Here is a 17,493-nt window from a genome sequence, read left to right as displayed (position 1 = left end):
GAGCTCGAGGAGAGTATGCAATCTCAGGAAGTGAGCCCATGAAGTTCCTCTGTAAATATTTATGTTCTGAGTAATAATAGAAGTTGAGTTTTTCCAATTAAATTCTAGTGCATTTAATTCTCTACCTGGATATGGGTTGATGCCCTGTGCATATGGGCGAGTGTCTCTATGTTGAGTCTAATCGAGTTCGTGTGTAATTCTCTAATTTCATGTGTGGGTCATATGTATACCTTGGGAGAAGAAAACATATAAGTTGGTACCTAGTATAACAGGAGTGCCTATTTGGTAGCCCCATGTATCAAGGCAAGGGAGAATCACCAGCCTGTTTTAAGTGTTTAAGGGAAAGCATCCACCATGAAATACAAGGGATGAGCACATTTAAGGAGGTCTTAGGGAACTAGAATTTCGAACTCGAGAGACAAAGTTCAAGAAGAACTCAAGTTACGTTCTGTGGACACGGTAGAGAAAGGGGCGTTAATAAATTGGAGGCAAGAATTTCAGATATAGATTGACTGAGTTGAAAGAAAATTATGATGGGTTGTAAGCAGACTGAGGAACCACCAAGGGGAAAACTAGTCAAAGTTGAAAACAAGTTTATATGGCCATACCACAAACGAAGTCGCCCAGAACGATACCACAACCGTAGATCGAGTTGTTTGATCAAGGTCGTTGAAATGCGGGCCCACGCTACGGGATTTCCAACAAGGGTTGAAATAATAGGAGTCGTCAATCCCCAACAAAAACATCACATTCATTGGAGCCCTAGCCAATCAAATCGCATCGAGCTCTAAAAGGGGTCGGCAGACTAGGGTTTCCCTCGCATCTGATAGCGTTATTGAGCCCACAAGCAAGAGCTCATCGAACTCCAAAGTTGGTTAGGACCGAGGTCTTATTTTGCAACCCGATGAAATCGCGATCATTGACATCTAGTTCACCAAGTTCATTGGATCGGGAGCCGTGTTGGCAAGGAGCGCCTGGTCACTCGTGAGACCAAGACTGTAAGGTATGCACCAATGTTGCGAACATCGACATTGGGATAAAATCGACAAGGGTCCAGAAAACCAAAAAATCGTAAAAATCAGGAAAATATCGATAAAAATTGGCAAACATCGACAAAATCAAGATACCATCAAAATATCGATAAAAATCAGCAAACATCGGCTAGGCCAAAAAATCGTGATTTCAAGATAAAATCGGGATGTTATCGAGATGTTCACAACACTGGTACGCACGCCATCCAGGTTTTTTGGAGCACCACGAAATTAATAATGTCATTAATCAAGGTTTGAATGGGCATTTGAGGCAAGCCCTCAACAAGAACTTGGAGCCACTAATACAAGTGGAGTGTAGAGCTAGGTCATGTTGTAGCAGAAGGACCGGGGATTGTCAAAAGCTTTTGGGCACCACCAAACCGAAGGATAAAAGGGGGATAGAACCTCGCAATATGCTCCAATGCTTATCCTCAATGTATGTGTCCGAGTCTACAACCAGCCTCAATGAACCCACGCATCCTAAAGTCATATGTCCAACCTCTAAAATGGTCCCATGTGCCCTCCTCCCAATACCTAGTGCTTCTCCTCCTAAGTAGGTATTTGTCCTAATCAAGCAAGCAACTCTCCCATTATGTGCACCCAATGGATCAGTGACTAGTCATAATGCCAATTAGGATAACAACCTCCTAAGTACGCCATGCTATCACTCCAACCAATGTCAAGTATCCACCCAAACTGAGCGATCAATATGTCCATCAAGCATCTCCAAGGGACTAGGAGACATAGTGCTCTCCTAACTAGATGTAAGCACTTTTGGCGTAACCCCAAAAGCTAACAACATCAAGGAACAGAATACCCACAATGCAATGTGGCAAGAATATAGTCAAAACGACACAACAATATAAGAATATGGTATAAGATAAGGAAGACGAACAAAACCATTTGAGCTTTTTTATAGTTGTATAACTACCATGATAATGTATTTGAGTATAAATAAAGGCCTTCCATCCATTGTATGAAAGAAGTGAAATGCGTAGGATCTTTAAAAAGCTTGAAAGTTGAAACAACTACATATCCAAATTGTATTATCAGCTATGTATAAATCCCCTCCAATATAACAATTTTTTATCCAATATCCTAATAATTTCTTGTCTCACTCTCTTACTTCAAATGCTTATGGAGGCAGTAACACCTTTGATTACACACACAAGAATTATAAATAATATGTATAACTACCATACTAGTGTATTTATGTATAAATAAACGCCTTCAAGCCATTACACCTTTAATTACACACACAAGATAAACACACCCACTCTCATAGTTGATTCTTCTCAAAGACTTGGCTTTCCCCCATAATAGACACCGAGGCTGAAGCATCTATCAAATTCAAATTAGGGATGTTGATTCAAAGATGATTAGATGTCTGACTTCTATGCTTATTGTGCCTTGCATTGATGCCACCCAATATTAAACCCCAAGGTATTGTGTCCACAGAGGACAATATCCAGCAAGCACTTGGTGTTGACATCTCCACTATTGATTTCGATGATCAGCAGGGCTAAGTCTCACTTCCCCTTGTAGCAGTTGCATCTTTATGGAAGCCAAAGGAATGCCTTTTGCAGCGAACTTTTACATCAAATATTATTGAATTATTGATTAAAGAAAACCCACACGCAATAAAGAGAAAAGTACTAATATGGAAAATAATAACAATAGTAATTAATGTTCCTTCTAACATGTTCACAAGGATAAACTGAGGCATGCTAAGTAAGATAAAACATTAGTCAAGGATTTTATGATGATAAATAAGATAAAGCACAGACTTTGACTTGACAACATTGACATCCAAAACCATTCCTAGAATTATACTAGTGAAGCAAAGTTTGGTATTTATAAATAATTGAAATTGCAAAGATTCAAACAACAACAGCCATATTGTTTAAATGTTTAAGATTAACCTCCGCATAATCAATCTTGCCACCAGCATTGAGAATAGCCTCTACAAAAGAATGCTTTAATTTTTCAGTAGAAACTTCTCCATTGCATACATCGTCTCTAACTTTCTGTAGAGATTTACTAATGGACAATGCCTGCAAAAGGACAATAGATGTTATGATTTATCCCAACCATAATAAATCATATTGTAAAGTAAAAAAATTCTATAAAAATTCAGTGTAAATCTGTGAACATTAAATGACAGTCATCAAACAATAGCAATCTTTGTGAATTTCCTGAGAACATAGCAAGCATGGCACTTGGACCAGAAGGAAAAACATATTCAACATCTGTCAATTTGTGTTTAGGAACCCCTTGCTATGTTTTGGTATTAGAAACTAAATATGTTTAAATATCATATTTCCCTGAACTAAGTTAAAAGCAATTTCATTCCAGAAAGGGCATCATTGGTTTACAATCAGCTTTTTGTAGATACCATCTACAGACTACAACAAACAATTTACATGTTCCCTTTGACATTGTTGTTGGCAACTTAGCCTATGCCTACATAAATGTGTACATTGACTGCTAGGAAATGAAAGTAGAAAGGCAACATTGTTACAGTCCAATGAATATAGATAATAGATGGCACAACCATACATTCTCATATAATTATATTTTTTTAAACATGAAACCTTCTAAGGACAATTTTCATGGAAAGAGCACTGTAAGGAGTTTTCAAGTTAATTTATCCCATGATTGAAGGCACAATGAAATATTATTGATGCCACTTGAGATACGGAAGCAACCATGCTCTCTGTCAAAACTATGCATCTGCTTATTTCTAACACCTAGTCAATATCCAAGTGATGTGTGCAAAATTTTTCACAGTACACGCTTTTTTAATCTTGACAGCCTTCTTATGTTCTGCAAGGGCATCAGCATTGTTGAAAAGTTGATTAAGGATTGGATCCTTCTAATCTTGGAAGAATCTTTTCAATATTTGGTTCTTATGGGGTTTCTTCAAACTTTTAACTGGATTCTTGATGCATCTTTTAAATTTTAATCAAAATTCAACAATCTCCTTAACTATGCTTAACATAATGTAGAGCAATCTCCCTTAGCATTTATACAGTTCCACAACCAAGCACCTACAAAACACAAGTTTATCATCAAAATATCGTATTTGCAAGAATAAATAGATTTAACAAGCAGAAAGATACACCTTTAAATATATGGGAACAATAGCATGAAGTGGTGTCAATCCTTGTTGGCTTGGATACTTCACGAAATGGATGTAGGCATTATAGCAGCCAACATCTAATGCAATTTAGTGGTGATCCTCAAATATCTACAAACACCCCATTCAACCTAAACACACAAAACACAAATCCAAGTAGCTTCCTTTTATACCCTACTACAATCTTGAAGTCCCTATCCAGAAGGTTTCAGTTTCGTATTTTGTTTAGGGTAAAGTATTTGCATCATTTGCGTCATCTTAGCATGTAGAATATTAATGGTATCATGAAGTTATGGTCCCCAATTGAATTTGCTAGACTTTGTGCTAACTGCTAAAATAATAACTCCATGAAGTTTGTATTGACTTTTTCTTTAAGGGGCTTCTTTCTAAAGGGTCAGGTTTTTGGAGGGTAGGTTTACTTATTGTCTTCTAGGTTAAGGAAATGTTTCAGATTTACAATTCTTTTGATTTCCTGATTATTTATTTTTGTTTTTTAAACTTCGATAGGTGCTTGGAAAGTAAGACTACTTAGGGTAGTGTACCTTCACGATACAATGTTGAGCTAGACCTCAATAAAGGTCTACCATGGGAACTTGATTGAGATTAGAAGGATTCTTGTGGAAGCAAATCTTAGAATATGAGAAGATAGCATCCTGCTACAGAGAGTGTCCAGAATACAGTCATCCACTCTTAGATTTTCAGAGGAAGGAGGAGCCAAGATTGGCGAGGAACATATAGAATAGTCAAGGACACCGATGAATATGGTTTCAAAAAATTATTATATTATTATAAGGGTAAAAAAGAAATCGAAGTGGCTTAGAGAGGACCCCAAAAAACCAAACGAAACAGACATACAAACCATCCAGGCTTGAGCTGTCTTATTGCATCTTCATTCTGAAAACGTGGATGGATGCAATCCTTGTTAATCACCCAGCCTGTTTGAGTTTGTGATGCAACAAGATGGCTAATTATAACACGTGATGATCTTATTCTTACTAAAAAACTTATTTATCTATCAAGCAAAGTTCTGTGTAATGCTTAGGTTAAGCTCCATTACTACCCAATCCAATTTTTATCTAGTTAATGGAATTACAAACTGTTGGCTTCAAACTCACAATTAGACCAACAGTAAGTTCAGTTGGCTTTTTGTACGATTAAAAACATTACCAAAGAGTGCATCTATCCTCACATGTTATGTTCAATGTACAAATTGGAACATTGGAGTATTAAAAATGGAGGCAAAGATGTCACTGCATCTTTGAATCAAAACATACCTTTTGTCTCTCTTCAGGTGAAAGATGCACATTGCGGGAGCTCAATGCAAGGCCATCAGGTTCTCGTACAATTTCAGAGCCAACGATCTCCACAGCAAAATCTAAATCTCGAGCCTGCAGCAAAAGAATTTTATTTATACAGTTAAGAAAACTATACAGAAATGGTGACTGAACAGGACATACCTTTTACCGACAATAAAGGAAAGCGTACATGATGAAAGAACAAAAAGAATGATGAAAGGGTTAGAATAGTGTCAATTGTTTTTCTGTCTTGCAAGCAGTAGTTTATTCCAGTTGTGATGAGGCTGTAGTCTACAAATTTTGGGTCACCTGCGTAGTATGGGTAATTCTGGTACAGAGATACCCAGTGTAATGTTCACATCCATGCTAAGCAAACATTTTTGTCATTCCATGCCTCTGTATATCAAATGAAGCTTTGCCAAATTTCGAGAATGTGCAGTCAGGTGCATGCAAATATCTCTACAAGTTTGTCATAAAGACTTACCACCAGATGAACATATTATCAATGTTGGTCTACATGTATTAGGTTTGGAAACATAAAAATCTTGCCTATTTACATTTCTATTTGCTTGTGAAATGTGAAAGCATTCTCAAAAGCAGGCGATGAATATGTTGCAGCAACTTGGAAGCTCCTCAGACTACAAATAATGGCTTCTAAATTAAAAAACAATTTCTATCATTATTGCTTGTTAAAATTCCCGGAATTGTACAAGAAGTTTATGTCTGAGTTGATCAAATTAATAGGCAATTATATGATGAACCATACATTATATAATCCCCAAGGTTGAGTGTGTTACACCTCAGTTTCACTTCAGTGTACATCATATTTCTTTTTCCGAATCTGACCCATCATATGAGGAAATTTTTTGCCTACCTTGATGATGTTATAGCTCAGAGTACCACAATCAGATGTGCCACCACGACACTTCATTCTATTGTATCATTGATCAGCCAAAAGTGTGACCATTTTTAACTCCATGTATTGTATTGGACCATGCTTAGATAATCAATATAAAGTTTTTACTTGAGTGGTATCTTTAGACCCTTTGAGGTCGGTCATGGCCCATCCTTCTAGTACCCATTTCAGTCCTTGCTCTTATGGGTTGGCTAACCATCCCTTGGAGGTCATTTATGGCTGGGGTAGGTACACAAGCATCTTGGAGTGGATCTACTAGGACACATGACTTAGAGAACCTCTAGTGATTTTCACTTTACCCTTACGTAAAAGTGTTGCTCATATTGTAAAGGTTGTCATACCTATGCAAGCACACTTATCTTATACCTATGCATGAATCCACTTTATGTATTTGCCACACATTGGCCATGGCCTCTTGGAGATGATTATACAATTGCCTGTGAAAAGATTGTTACCACAAAATCTAGCACGTTGGTGCTAGGCCGCACTAGATCCACCACAACAAGACCCACCACCATTGTCACCTTAGTAGTGAAATCCCTTATGGTTTTCTAGACGAATGTTCCCTAGCAAGACTTAGAGGTTAGATGACTAAAAGGATCCTAGCCAAATGGCTCTCTAAGGAGCTTGCAAAATTTACACCCTAGAATAGTCTTCAATAACATATCGCTCCGGGTGAAATGAAGTAGCCAGGTCAAAGAATCGATGGCTCAAGATAAGCTTTGGAGATATTCAAACCAATTCCCTAACACGTCACTTTGAATATAATGATTTTCAAAATAATATAAAATGATGGAGAATGGAGGACTAGTGCCTGGGCTCATTATTGAATTTCCAATCATATGGAGTCAAACAAGGAGCTAGTCAATAGTTGAAGGCCTCGGATGGCATGGGGAGGAGAGAGGAATAACCTCTCAATCCAACCCTAACGACTTTCCAAATTAGGAGACGTAAGGTCAAGAAATGCAATCTAGTTTCCTTGATGGATACTTGATGACAAATTTTGCATGCAAATAAAATATTGTTCATAACAGATGTTGCAATTTTTAATATGGCACATGACAAACCCAATTTTGACAATTGTAGCAAAATGGAAGACGATACTCGCAATAAATTTAACTATTCATCTAAGCATCACTTTGTTGATCCAAAGAAATTTCCACCATTCAAAACATATCTTCCCCAAGACAATTTGCCTCAGTTGAAATATCCAAAGCCAAAATTTACAAGGAAAATCACATAAATTTCAGATTGTTGTGGGATTTCTCCCCCAAAACTCCATGAGAAAATAAGAGGAAGTGTACCTCTATTTATGTTGATATTTGTAGCTCAGGCAAGTACTTCTACATAGGCCTATGTGTCTAGTCATGCAGTAGTCGCCCATAGTCTCCTTAGGTACTTTCTCTAGTGTGAGCAAGATTGCTAATGTAACTTAGCCTAAGTCTAACTTAGGGAAAAGCACATATTATTATGTTGCCTTATTGAACTTTGGGAAAAGTAAATAATTTACTTTAGTGATTATATTTTAATCTTAGTTATTAATCTCAAGTGAGGTGAGATCTAATCTCAGTCGCTGATCACTTTAGAGATTAGGGTTAGGGTTAGGGATTTAGCTCAATTTAAAGTTATAAAAGCGAGGCTAGGGAGATGGGAGAGACACAATACCGTAGCACAAGATTGAGCGAGGCATCTTAGTGAGCAGCGTGTTGGGTCCGAGGGAGTGTAGAGAAGCTAGAAATCTAGATCTGCAGAAAAGATCAAACACCATTCTAGGGAAAATCTACTAGATCATATATAAGCTTATTTGTATTATGTATTTTATCAAGACAGCTCCTCTAAACATATCTATAAATTATGCAGTCCATTACTTTGAGGTCGAGTACAATGAGTTTATACACAAAATTAAAGCCAGGTTTGCAAGGTGGTTTGAATGTGGACCTAGCAATCTTCCACACAATAAGGAAACATTGGTTATTCTCTCATAAGAATCATTCAAAAGGGGAAGCCTCGCCCTTCATAAAATCTTGGAATGAGCCCTCAAACAAAACCTTAGGATCACTTCTCAAAGGTCGCCTTCCCCAACAATACTTAGAGGTTAGATGATTAAAAGGATCCTAGCCAAATGGCTCTCTAAGGAGCTTGCAAAATTTACACCCCGAAAGTCTTCAATAAACTATGGCTCCAGATGAAATGAAGTAGCTAGCTCAAAGAACCAATGGCTACGTTACCACAAAATCTAGCAGACCTTGGAGAGGGAAATCCTACAAGACAAAAGCTAGACAAAGTGCTAACAATGGGGTAGAGGCCCAATGTCATCTCAACCAAAACCCCCTGCTCTTTACAGATTTTCACTGATGAGAGGAGTCCCGATAATGAGAGAGATCGCTTAAAATAGATATGCTAGGTATTTGGCATAGAGTGATCAAGCTAGAGCTCACTCATGAGAGAGGCCCAATAATGGCACAAGGTTTCAAAGAAGCAAAACTCTCTCAAAGAAAAGCTCAAGGAAAGAGGCTCAAGACCTAGGGTTTTGAGATTTTCGATGCTGATAGGTATTCACAAGGTCAAGGCCCGAGATAAAAGGCTTCTTATGATATTACTTCAACAAGTACTAAGTTCATACAACCTTCAAGGAAGTCCTCAAGTTGAGGGGAAAAGAACCAAGGTTTCCCTCTTGGAGCAACACCTAGGGCAAGAGATTTTATGGATGAAATTTGAGTGGATGCCCACCAAACTTGGAGAATAGGTAGCCTAGACCCTAAGCTTGATGTTTAGGCTCTCAAATCACCAAAAAGCCTCCTCCCTAAAATTTCACTGCAAGCCCTAGATTTTCACCCTAGCCTTAAAAAGGACCAATTTTAGGAGAGAAAATTTAGGATTGATCATCAATGACTTGGACTAGTGCCTTGTCCTTTAGGCATATGGAGTCAAGGATGAAATAGATAAGCTAGATCCTTTCTAAGGAGGCTAAAAATTGATGCCCTAGGTATCAACTTTTAGCATTTACCCACTTCAAAAGAAAATGGAGTTTGATGGAGAGATTAAAGATTTCCTCCACTAGGAACATTCATTACATGTTGTACAATGAATAACATATGCAATACTCAACTAGATAGCCTTTCAAAATTAATTTTCAACAATTAAGGCACAAAATAGCATAACCTAGAAGCAGCAATTCCATACATTAGACAATTTCAAGATAGAAAATCTTCAACAATAAGCACTTACAAGACAACATGTAGTATATCCATCCATTATCCAAAGAAGTAGCTCCAAAGACAATAAAAAATAGTGTCCAAATATTAAAATGCATCCAATAGATCTCCAATAGCCAAGAAGGAACAAGTGTGAGTTTCGCTAGTGAGGTCGAATTTCCCAAGAGATGATGATGAGAGAGTGAAATGACCTCTTTCTTATTTACACGTCTAATTATCTCTAATTTAGCCTAAGAGACCCTCACATTGTAAAATAATGGGCTTGATTCTAAGTGAGGTTACAAGCCAACCTCGTAGCCAATGCAAAACATAAAAATAATCCACAAAAGAGGTTGAAATGCCGACGTCATGCATGCGTAGGCCTTTTTAGGGCATGCGTTGGGCTCCTTCAGTGCCAAGTCGATGTAGAGGACTCCAAAAATCCTGATCTAGGGGATGGCCCCTCAATCTCCATGCAAATCATCATGTGGGCCCTAGTTTTGTGTTCGAGGCACAAAAATGGGCTCATGGGTCTCCTAGTGATAGAATAAGCTAGATTTTCTCCAACGTTGAGGGCTCAGAGTATGGTGCTAGCCCTCCCATGTCTCAAGGGTGAGACAAACCTCATTTGGGCCTCAGATCAGCTGCCAAACCATGTGATCACTGCTAAGACCACTAGGGGCATGTTGGTCCAAGTGCATCATCTCATGAATAATGTGGGGCAAAGTGCAGACTGCTGAGGTGTTGTAGGTGCCCATGGAATGGAATGATGCTTTGCAGGTGATAAGAGTCCCATGGCTCTCAACGCTTCACCTATGGGGTGTCAAAATGCTCCTCTAGTGGATTGGGCCCCAGTTAAGTTGCCCAGACCATGATGAAAACCACTTTCCAATCACACACAATGTCCAATGTTGCATCTTCACCATTAGGTACAATTAATCATTAGTGCATCTAAGTGAACCAAGCTTGTTAGTCATGGAAAAATTTTAGACTTCATATGCGGCTTCTCTTCCAAATTTGGGGTTTTGATCTCGTAGTAGTGTTACCTCCCTGGGTAGAAGTGGCTAATAAATGATCCTATTAGGTGTTCCCAACCCCTTAAGGGAAAGACATGTCTCAGGTACGTCTTTCAACCAATAGGTGGCATGTGAATAATGATGAAACGGATGGGGATGAAGGGGTCTCAAAGCCAAATGCCATGGGTACAAGGATAGAAATAATGAGGAATTCCACATATTGGGTGTACAAATGTGAGGAGGGAGCAATCATGGTTGCATGAGTTATCCCAACCTTTGTTTTTCCACCCTTCTTATTGCCCTATGCCTTTTCTTGATTTTTCTTTGTATTACTACTCGAAGCTCCAGGACATGAGAGTGTGTTGTGAATGTTGTATAGCAGTTATTACCTCCTTAAAGGCGGGGTAGTTCATACCCCACCAGGGGTTGGGACGTGCATGGGTTTCTTTTATGATGTGATGGGGCACTCAATGGCTCTACGAACTAAGGTGATGGCCATAATGATAAGGGGTAGAGCTCATGCTTGGCTTTTGCCCACGTGTTATTTTTAATGCCCTGACCATCTTTTGCATTTTATGATTTTCTTTTTCTTTTGTTTCTTGCTTGTGGCCACGATATGTTTTTAACTTTCTTTTAGCTACATCAACGTCCGAGGCAAAGTTTTCAAGCCCGGCCCAAATATGTCGACAAGGGGAGGGGGTGTGCCAGTGCCCTGTGGACCCAGAGAAGGGAAATAGTGAATAGGGCTCGTAACATGCGGGGAGAAGTGACAAATGTGGTATGGGCAAACGGGACCATGCTACCAAAGTCAGGGTTTCCCAAGTAGTGCCCTTCCTAAAGCCATAGGCCAATAGGGGAGATCCCATGGGGCTAGGATTGAAGATTAACCTCCCATTTAAGGTGAGGGAACAAAACCACAGCAAAAGCCCTTCCTTCTTCCAAGTCACCCAATAATCCATGCCAAAATGCCCAAATGAAAAAGAAGCAAAATCACCCGATTGCAGAATAAAAAACATACCTTTTGGGTAGGATTTCCCACCTTCTAAGATGTGCTCTTGACAATTGGACGAGGTAACATACGGACTAATTTAGGTGGTGGAGATAAAGTGGCACATCGCATCGGCTACAAAGTGCTTGTTAGGGGCTACTGGCTGCTAGCTGGATAAAGTTGAATACGAGAAAAGTTCTCCTAGGAGTACCCACTTTTGGTGGGTAACAGGCTTAAGATAGGCTTTGGAGATGCTCAAACAATTCCATAACACATGCCACTTTGAATTTAATGATTTTCAAAATGCCAGAAAATGATGGAGAATGGAAGACCAGTGCCTTGGCTCATTACTGAATTTTTGAGCATACGGAATCAAACAAGGAGCGGGTCAATAACTAAAGGCCTTGGATGGCATGGGGAGGAGAGAGGAATAACCTCTCAATCCAACACTAGCAACTTTCCAAATTAGAAGACTTCAAGGTCAAGGAATGCAATCTAGTTTCCTAGATGGATAATTGATGACAAATTTTGCATATGAAGAAAACAGAGTTCATAAAAGATGGTGCAATTTTTAATATGGCACATGACAAACCCAAGTTCATCAATTGTAGCAAAATGGAAGATAAAATTCACAATAAAATACCACTATTTATCCAAGCATCACTTCATTGATCCAAAGAAAATTCCACTATTCAAAACATATCTTCCCCAAGACAATTCGCCTCACTTGAAATATCCAAAGCCAGAATTGACAAGGAAAATCGCAGAAATTTCAGATTGTTATGGGATTTCTCCCCCAAAACTCAATGAGAAAATGAGAGGAAGTGCACCTCTATTTATAAAGGAGGTACTCAATTTCCCTCATAATAAAATTGTTAAAATTCGCAACTAGGGAAACTCCATGTAGGTCATATTATTAATGACAGCTAATATTTTTCTTGGATCCCTCTCATAGAGAGGTGTAGGATTGATCTAAAGATCATCCGATTCCGACAAGTATTCATGGAGATATGAATTTATTTGTGTCATGGGACAATTCGTCAAGGTCAGCCAGCAACCAAATTGGCCCCACTTGTGCTCAACGTTTTAGTATAAATAGAGGTGCCTTGAAGGTCATTTGCACACACACTTCTTGTGATCTCTTCCTCTCCACTTGTCTTGGGTTTTGGTGGGAGGAGAGATCCTAAGAAGACAATGCTGCCCTAATGGAGAAGATGCCCTAAAACGCAGTAATGAAGATGATGCCCTAAAATGCAGTCATGGAGAGGATGCCCTAGCTCAACGATGTCATGGAGAAGGCATGCCCTAGATCTGAACATTGCCATGAGAAGGAAGAGTCTTGGACGTGCCCTAGCCGCAATCAAGAGGGGCAGTAAAAGTGTAAGCCCTCAACGCAGCCAAGAAAAGGGTCTTCTGTCTAAGGGAGTTTCAACGCTATCCAAGGAGCCCTAGAGGAAGCCCTAGCCGCAGAAATTAGGAGGATGTTTGCAGCCCTATGGACGCTGTTAAGAGGGATATGCCATGGCCTCATCCACTATGTTAAAAGAATCAAGGACGCAGTCAAAGGAGGTCTTAACTTGTAAAAGACTTTGTTGTCATGAGGAAGCCCTACTTCCTAAACTGTTGATCTAAATCAAGGCAGCCCTAAACGTTGTTTTTAAAAGATGTTCTAGCCGTAGTAGGAGGAGAGTCCTAGTAGCCATTAAGTTAGAGGTATAGCTACTGTGAAAGGAAGGTCTGATCGCAGTCATAGGAGGCCTATTTCAGCAGTCAAAAGAACCTCAACCACAGCAAGAAAGAGATTGATCAGCGTGTACATTTGAGAGTTGTTTAAGGGGTCAAATTAAAGGGCTGAACTGCGTGCTGGTAGGAGGTTTGAGTGAGCTCTTGCTGGAAGGATATCAACCACTCTATAGGCTATCATAATCATGTTCTAAGGACTGTTGTATGCCACTTGAATGCCACTGTAATAAGAAGTGAGCATAGACATAGTTCAGTCATTGTTTAGGGCTTGAAGGCTACTCTGAATTGTAAAGGAAATGATATTTCCTTGGAGATCAATTGCAGTCAAACCTGCACATATTTTAAGGATTGTTAGGAGACTCCACCTTGGACCTGTTAAAGGAGTCTAGCTGCTCTGCTAGGCTGTAAGCCATAGCAAGCAGCTAAGACTGGTGACTACAATGGCATGATGGATGCAGCATGATGGGTGCAGCATTGGGTGCAGCTCAGTGATGGGAACAGCATTGTGATGAGAGCAACTCAGTGATGGGAGCAACATTGTGATGAGAGCAGCTCAGTGATTGAGTGCAACACAGTGACAAGTGCAGCATGATGATAAGGTGCAACAATCTGATGTGTGCAGCATGGTGCAACACAATGAGGTGCAGCATGATGACGAGATGCAGCACAATGATAGGTGAAGGAGTCACCTTGGAGAATCAGTTGAAGCAACATGTCTTCAACTAATCTCATTTATCATCTTCTTAGAGATGATCTATTCTCTTATCTAGATAAGTCAAAATGTTGACTTCTGTTGTAAATGTACTCTCTCTCACTCTCTCTCTGCTGAACTATTGAAGAACGTATAAGAAGAATTGATCAAGGGTTTCCCCACATTGGGGTTTGTCCCTGACTAACACAACATCTTGTGTCCTCTTATCTTGGCTTGTCTTCTGCGATTTATGTTTATCTTCTATCTGCAGTTTACTTTAATGTTGATGTGATTGCTAATCTGGAAAAGATGAGCTAACTGTGAAAATTGAAATAAATTGCTCTAAGCATAGAACATACCTAAAACTAACAAAAATAATAATTTCTTAAGCTAAAATCCCCTAAATTAGCCTAGGGAGGGCCAAAAGGCCCTCTCTACCACTAATTAATCCAAATTACACAATTTGGATCAATATTGAATTCAATAAGAATAAAATTGAATGAGAAGGACAACAAAGTGTCATCTATAAAAAGGCTCCTCTTCTCATTCCATTTTGTTGTTTGTTGTTTGCTACTTTCTTTTGAGAATACAATTTGTTGAAGGTCTACCTATTGAGGTGTTGGTGTCAATTCTTGAAAATTTTATATCTTAGTTTACTTCGATGCATTAAAGATTGATTGTGTTTGTTCAAGACTACTACAAGTAATCAAGATCGGTCCATTTGAGGGTTGAGACTACCACTTGAAGGAAGATGTTTTGACGTAAACTCTCTCCGCCTTCATTTGTTAGTTTGGTATTTATTCAATTCTTTGCTTTTTCTATGCTTTTTAACCCTAGCAAGGGTATTTAGTATTTTATCAAGCTATAATTGATCTTGTTGAGGAGAGTGATTCGTTTGGGAACCCCTTTTAGCAAGGCCTTAGTCTACATAGTTTATCTTGATCAGATATAAGACTAACATTCCCTTTGGGATCTAGTCTCTTCACAGTTCACCCTAATCCTTAAAGATAAAATAGACCAAAGTTGAAGAGGGACATTCTTATTGACCAATAAGCCCTAGTTGCAAAAAGGCACTTCTCTTCTCCCAACAACCAACCAAAACCACAAAAACTTAAAATATTTTATTTATTTGTTTAGAAAGAAATCTAATGGAAAATCACAAAAGTTCATAATCTAGATTTATTTCCTAGTCCAGCATGAAGTTAATTATTTATTTCATTTATAGAACAGATTAATTAAGGTTTGTGCTTAATTCCCTATCTTAAAACCCTAAAGAGGTAAATCGGCCCAAATGTTTTGTGCTTTCAAGATTAAATTATCTTGTTTTAGGTTGACTTTGAAGTTCTCTCAAATCTAGAAATTCCATAACAAAAATAGAAATCAGATTTGAGGAAACCGTAGAACTAGGTTTTATGCTTAAAAGTTCATCCATAATTAGTCCTAGCATATATTTTATTTACTAGAGGGTTGTTATATGTTTATCATTCATTTCTAGTGGTAAAATTTATCTCTAAATTACTCCTAATTGCTTATCCTTTATTTAGAGATTAGCTTGGTGAATTCTAGAGCTAACATCGAATAACCCTAGGGGGAATTCACCCATTTACTTCAAGTTCTTGTTTATCTCATTGATATATCTATTGTGAGCTTGATTCTAATACACTTGGGCTGTTATTTTGTTGCATAATTAATCCCTAGCTCAATTGTCCATGTTGTCTTGCTTGAAGGTGGAAATATCTCTCTTGGGTTCTCACACCTTAAATCAGGAATTCCGCATTAAATTATTAATAAAATAGATTTAGAAGTGTGGGACAAGCCTTAAGCTACTCTTCAATTCAGCATACACTTGATTGACACCCTGAAGCACTCTACTCACCATCAATTTATGCAACTGATTTCATTCCTAGTGCTCTAAAAATAGCTTAAAATGGTTTCATTCAAGTAGCCTCTTCTAATTTTCATTTATTGGAATGATAATCATCTTAATGCTATTGGTATTGAATTATTATCTTAAAGCATTTAATCACTTGTTGGAATCCTTGTGTTTACATTGTCGTATATTGATTGGATTTACTGAAGTAAATCTAAGTTGGCATAAGATTAATTCACTAAATAGATGTACTTAAAGATCTATCATTGGTAGATACGAATACCCCCCTTGGCCTTGGGAGTTGTCCTAAAGTGCAGGGAAATCATATAGAGGTAACAGTAATGCAATGCCCATCATGTTGCCCCAAGGTAGTGGTTGGGCTTTCCATTTGGATGTTAGCTTATGCAGTAAAAAAAATTGTGTCGTTGCCGAGGATAAAATCCATCACCCAATTTTTGTGGGATTTACCTTGCATGTGTATTTTGAGGAGAATGTTGTGAATGTTAATTTAAAAATCTCATTTGGCAACGCCACATAAAGAAAATATAACAAAGGAATACATTACAAAAAGAAATCCTCAAGATTTAATTCATCTTGTGCCTAAACCTAAAATTGTCTATGGACAACTCCCGGATCTAGGTGTTTCAATGGCAGCGGAGTCCTGTTAAATTAGGCAAGACACCATTCAATCTCAAATCGCTTGAGTGCTCCAAGTAGCATCTGTTGTCGCACAAAGTGTCTAGGCACCACGACAATGCTCAGGACGAGGGTTGTCACTCTAATCCCCGCCCACTCCATTCTAGCTGTCTCCCAACAACTGGCTATGGGGGGTAGTCCCTATGGAGAATGAGATGAGAGACAAGTTGGGAACCAACTTATCTGGGAGACATAGTTGAGTGGCCTAGCCACTTGGTTAATTGTTAAGAGGGATATGAGATTGGATTATTTAGGCCAATGCCTTATGGAGTCAAATTCTCGCTTATGAACAAATTAGATGCCAAGTTGCTGGATAGACGACTGCTACTTTAAAAACAAATGACCATGCTAAGATAATGTGCAAGGAATATGAGTGGATCATGGGTTAGGATTGCTTGTGTTGAATACTTTAGTTATGGCTACTCTTTAACTATAACGATAAGCACTCATTAATTGAAGACAATCCTTGACCACAAAAGAAAGTGTTGAATTACCAAATGTCAAGAAAGATGAACAAGAGATACTAACTTTTAAGATGCTCAACCAGTCAATGATTCTTGATAAACAACGAGATCATTAATATTCCTAATGTCAATATCACTCAAATGTTGATCACAAATGATGTTCAATTACTTTTAAGCATTGAGGACTTGGGATCTTAATGCCAATGTAGAATTAGTAGTAAGAGACTAACGATGCAGTAAGAGATGCCAATGATGATAGCACAATTTATCAATGTTGATAAAACAGTTATATTCCAAAAGATGAGGGCTGGGATGAAAGAGCTCTCAGAATTATGCAGTTAATGCAGTTAGGCAATGAAACTTATGAGTTTACAAGATTAGATAGTGTGCGATTTCTTTCTCAATTAACAACCATAATTGAAAACCAAAAAAAACACTCAGCTATTTATG

General features: G+C 38.4%; 1 protein-coding gene across 1 annotated transcript in view; it reads right to left on the bottom strand.

Moving 5' to 3' along the window:
- The window catches only part of LOC149229300 (pantoate--beta-alanine ligase-like), a 101,948-nt gene that overhangs the window by 68,405 nt on the left and 16,050 nt on the right, over nt 1-17,493 (bottom strand). Inside the window, exons 2-3 of the mRNA XM_089378558.1 lie at nt 5,445-5,558; nt 2,954-3,085 (exon numbers count right to left, since the gene is read on the bottom strand). Coding sequence (XP_089234684.1) covers nt 2,954-3,085; nt 5,445-5,558 — 246 coding nt within the window. The remainder of the gene's footprint in view (nt 1-2,953; nt 3,086-5,444; nt 5,559-17,493) is intronic.

This window comes from Pinus tabuliformis, chromosome J (assembly GCF_031772625.1).
Source record: "Pinus tabuliformis cultivar Carrire ecotype Pingquan chromosome J, CPIR1, whole genome shotgun sequence".
In the NCBI taxonomy this organism is placed as follows: Eukaryota; Viridiplantae; Streptophyta; class Pinopsida; order Pinales; family Pinaceae; genus Pinus; species Pinus tabuliformis.
This window is presented reverse-complemented; position numbering and strand designations above follow the sequence as displayed.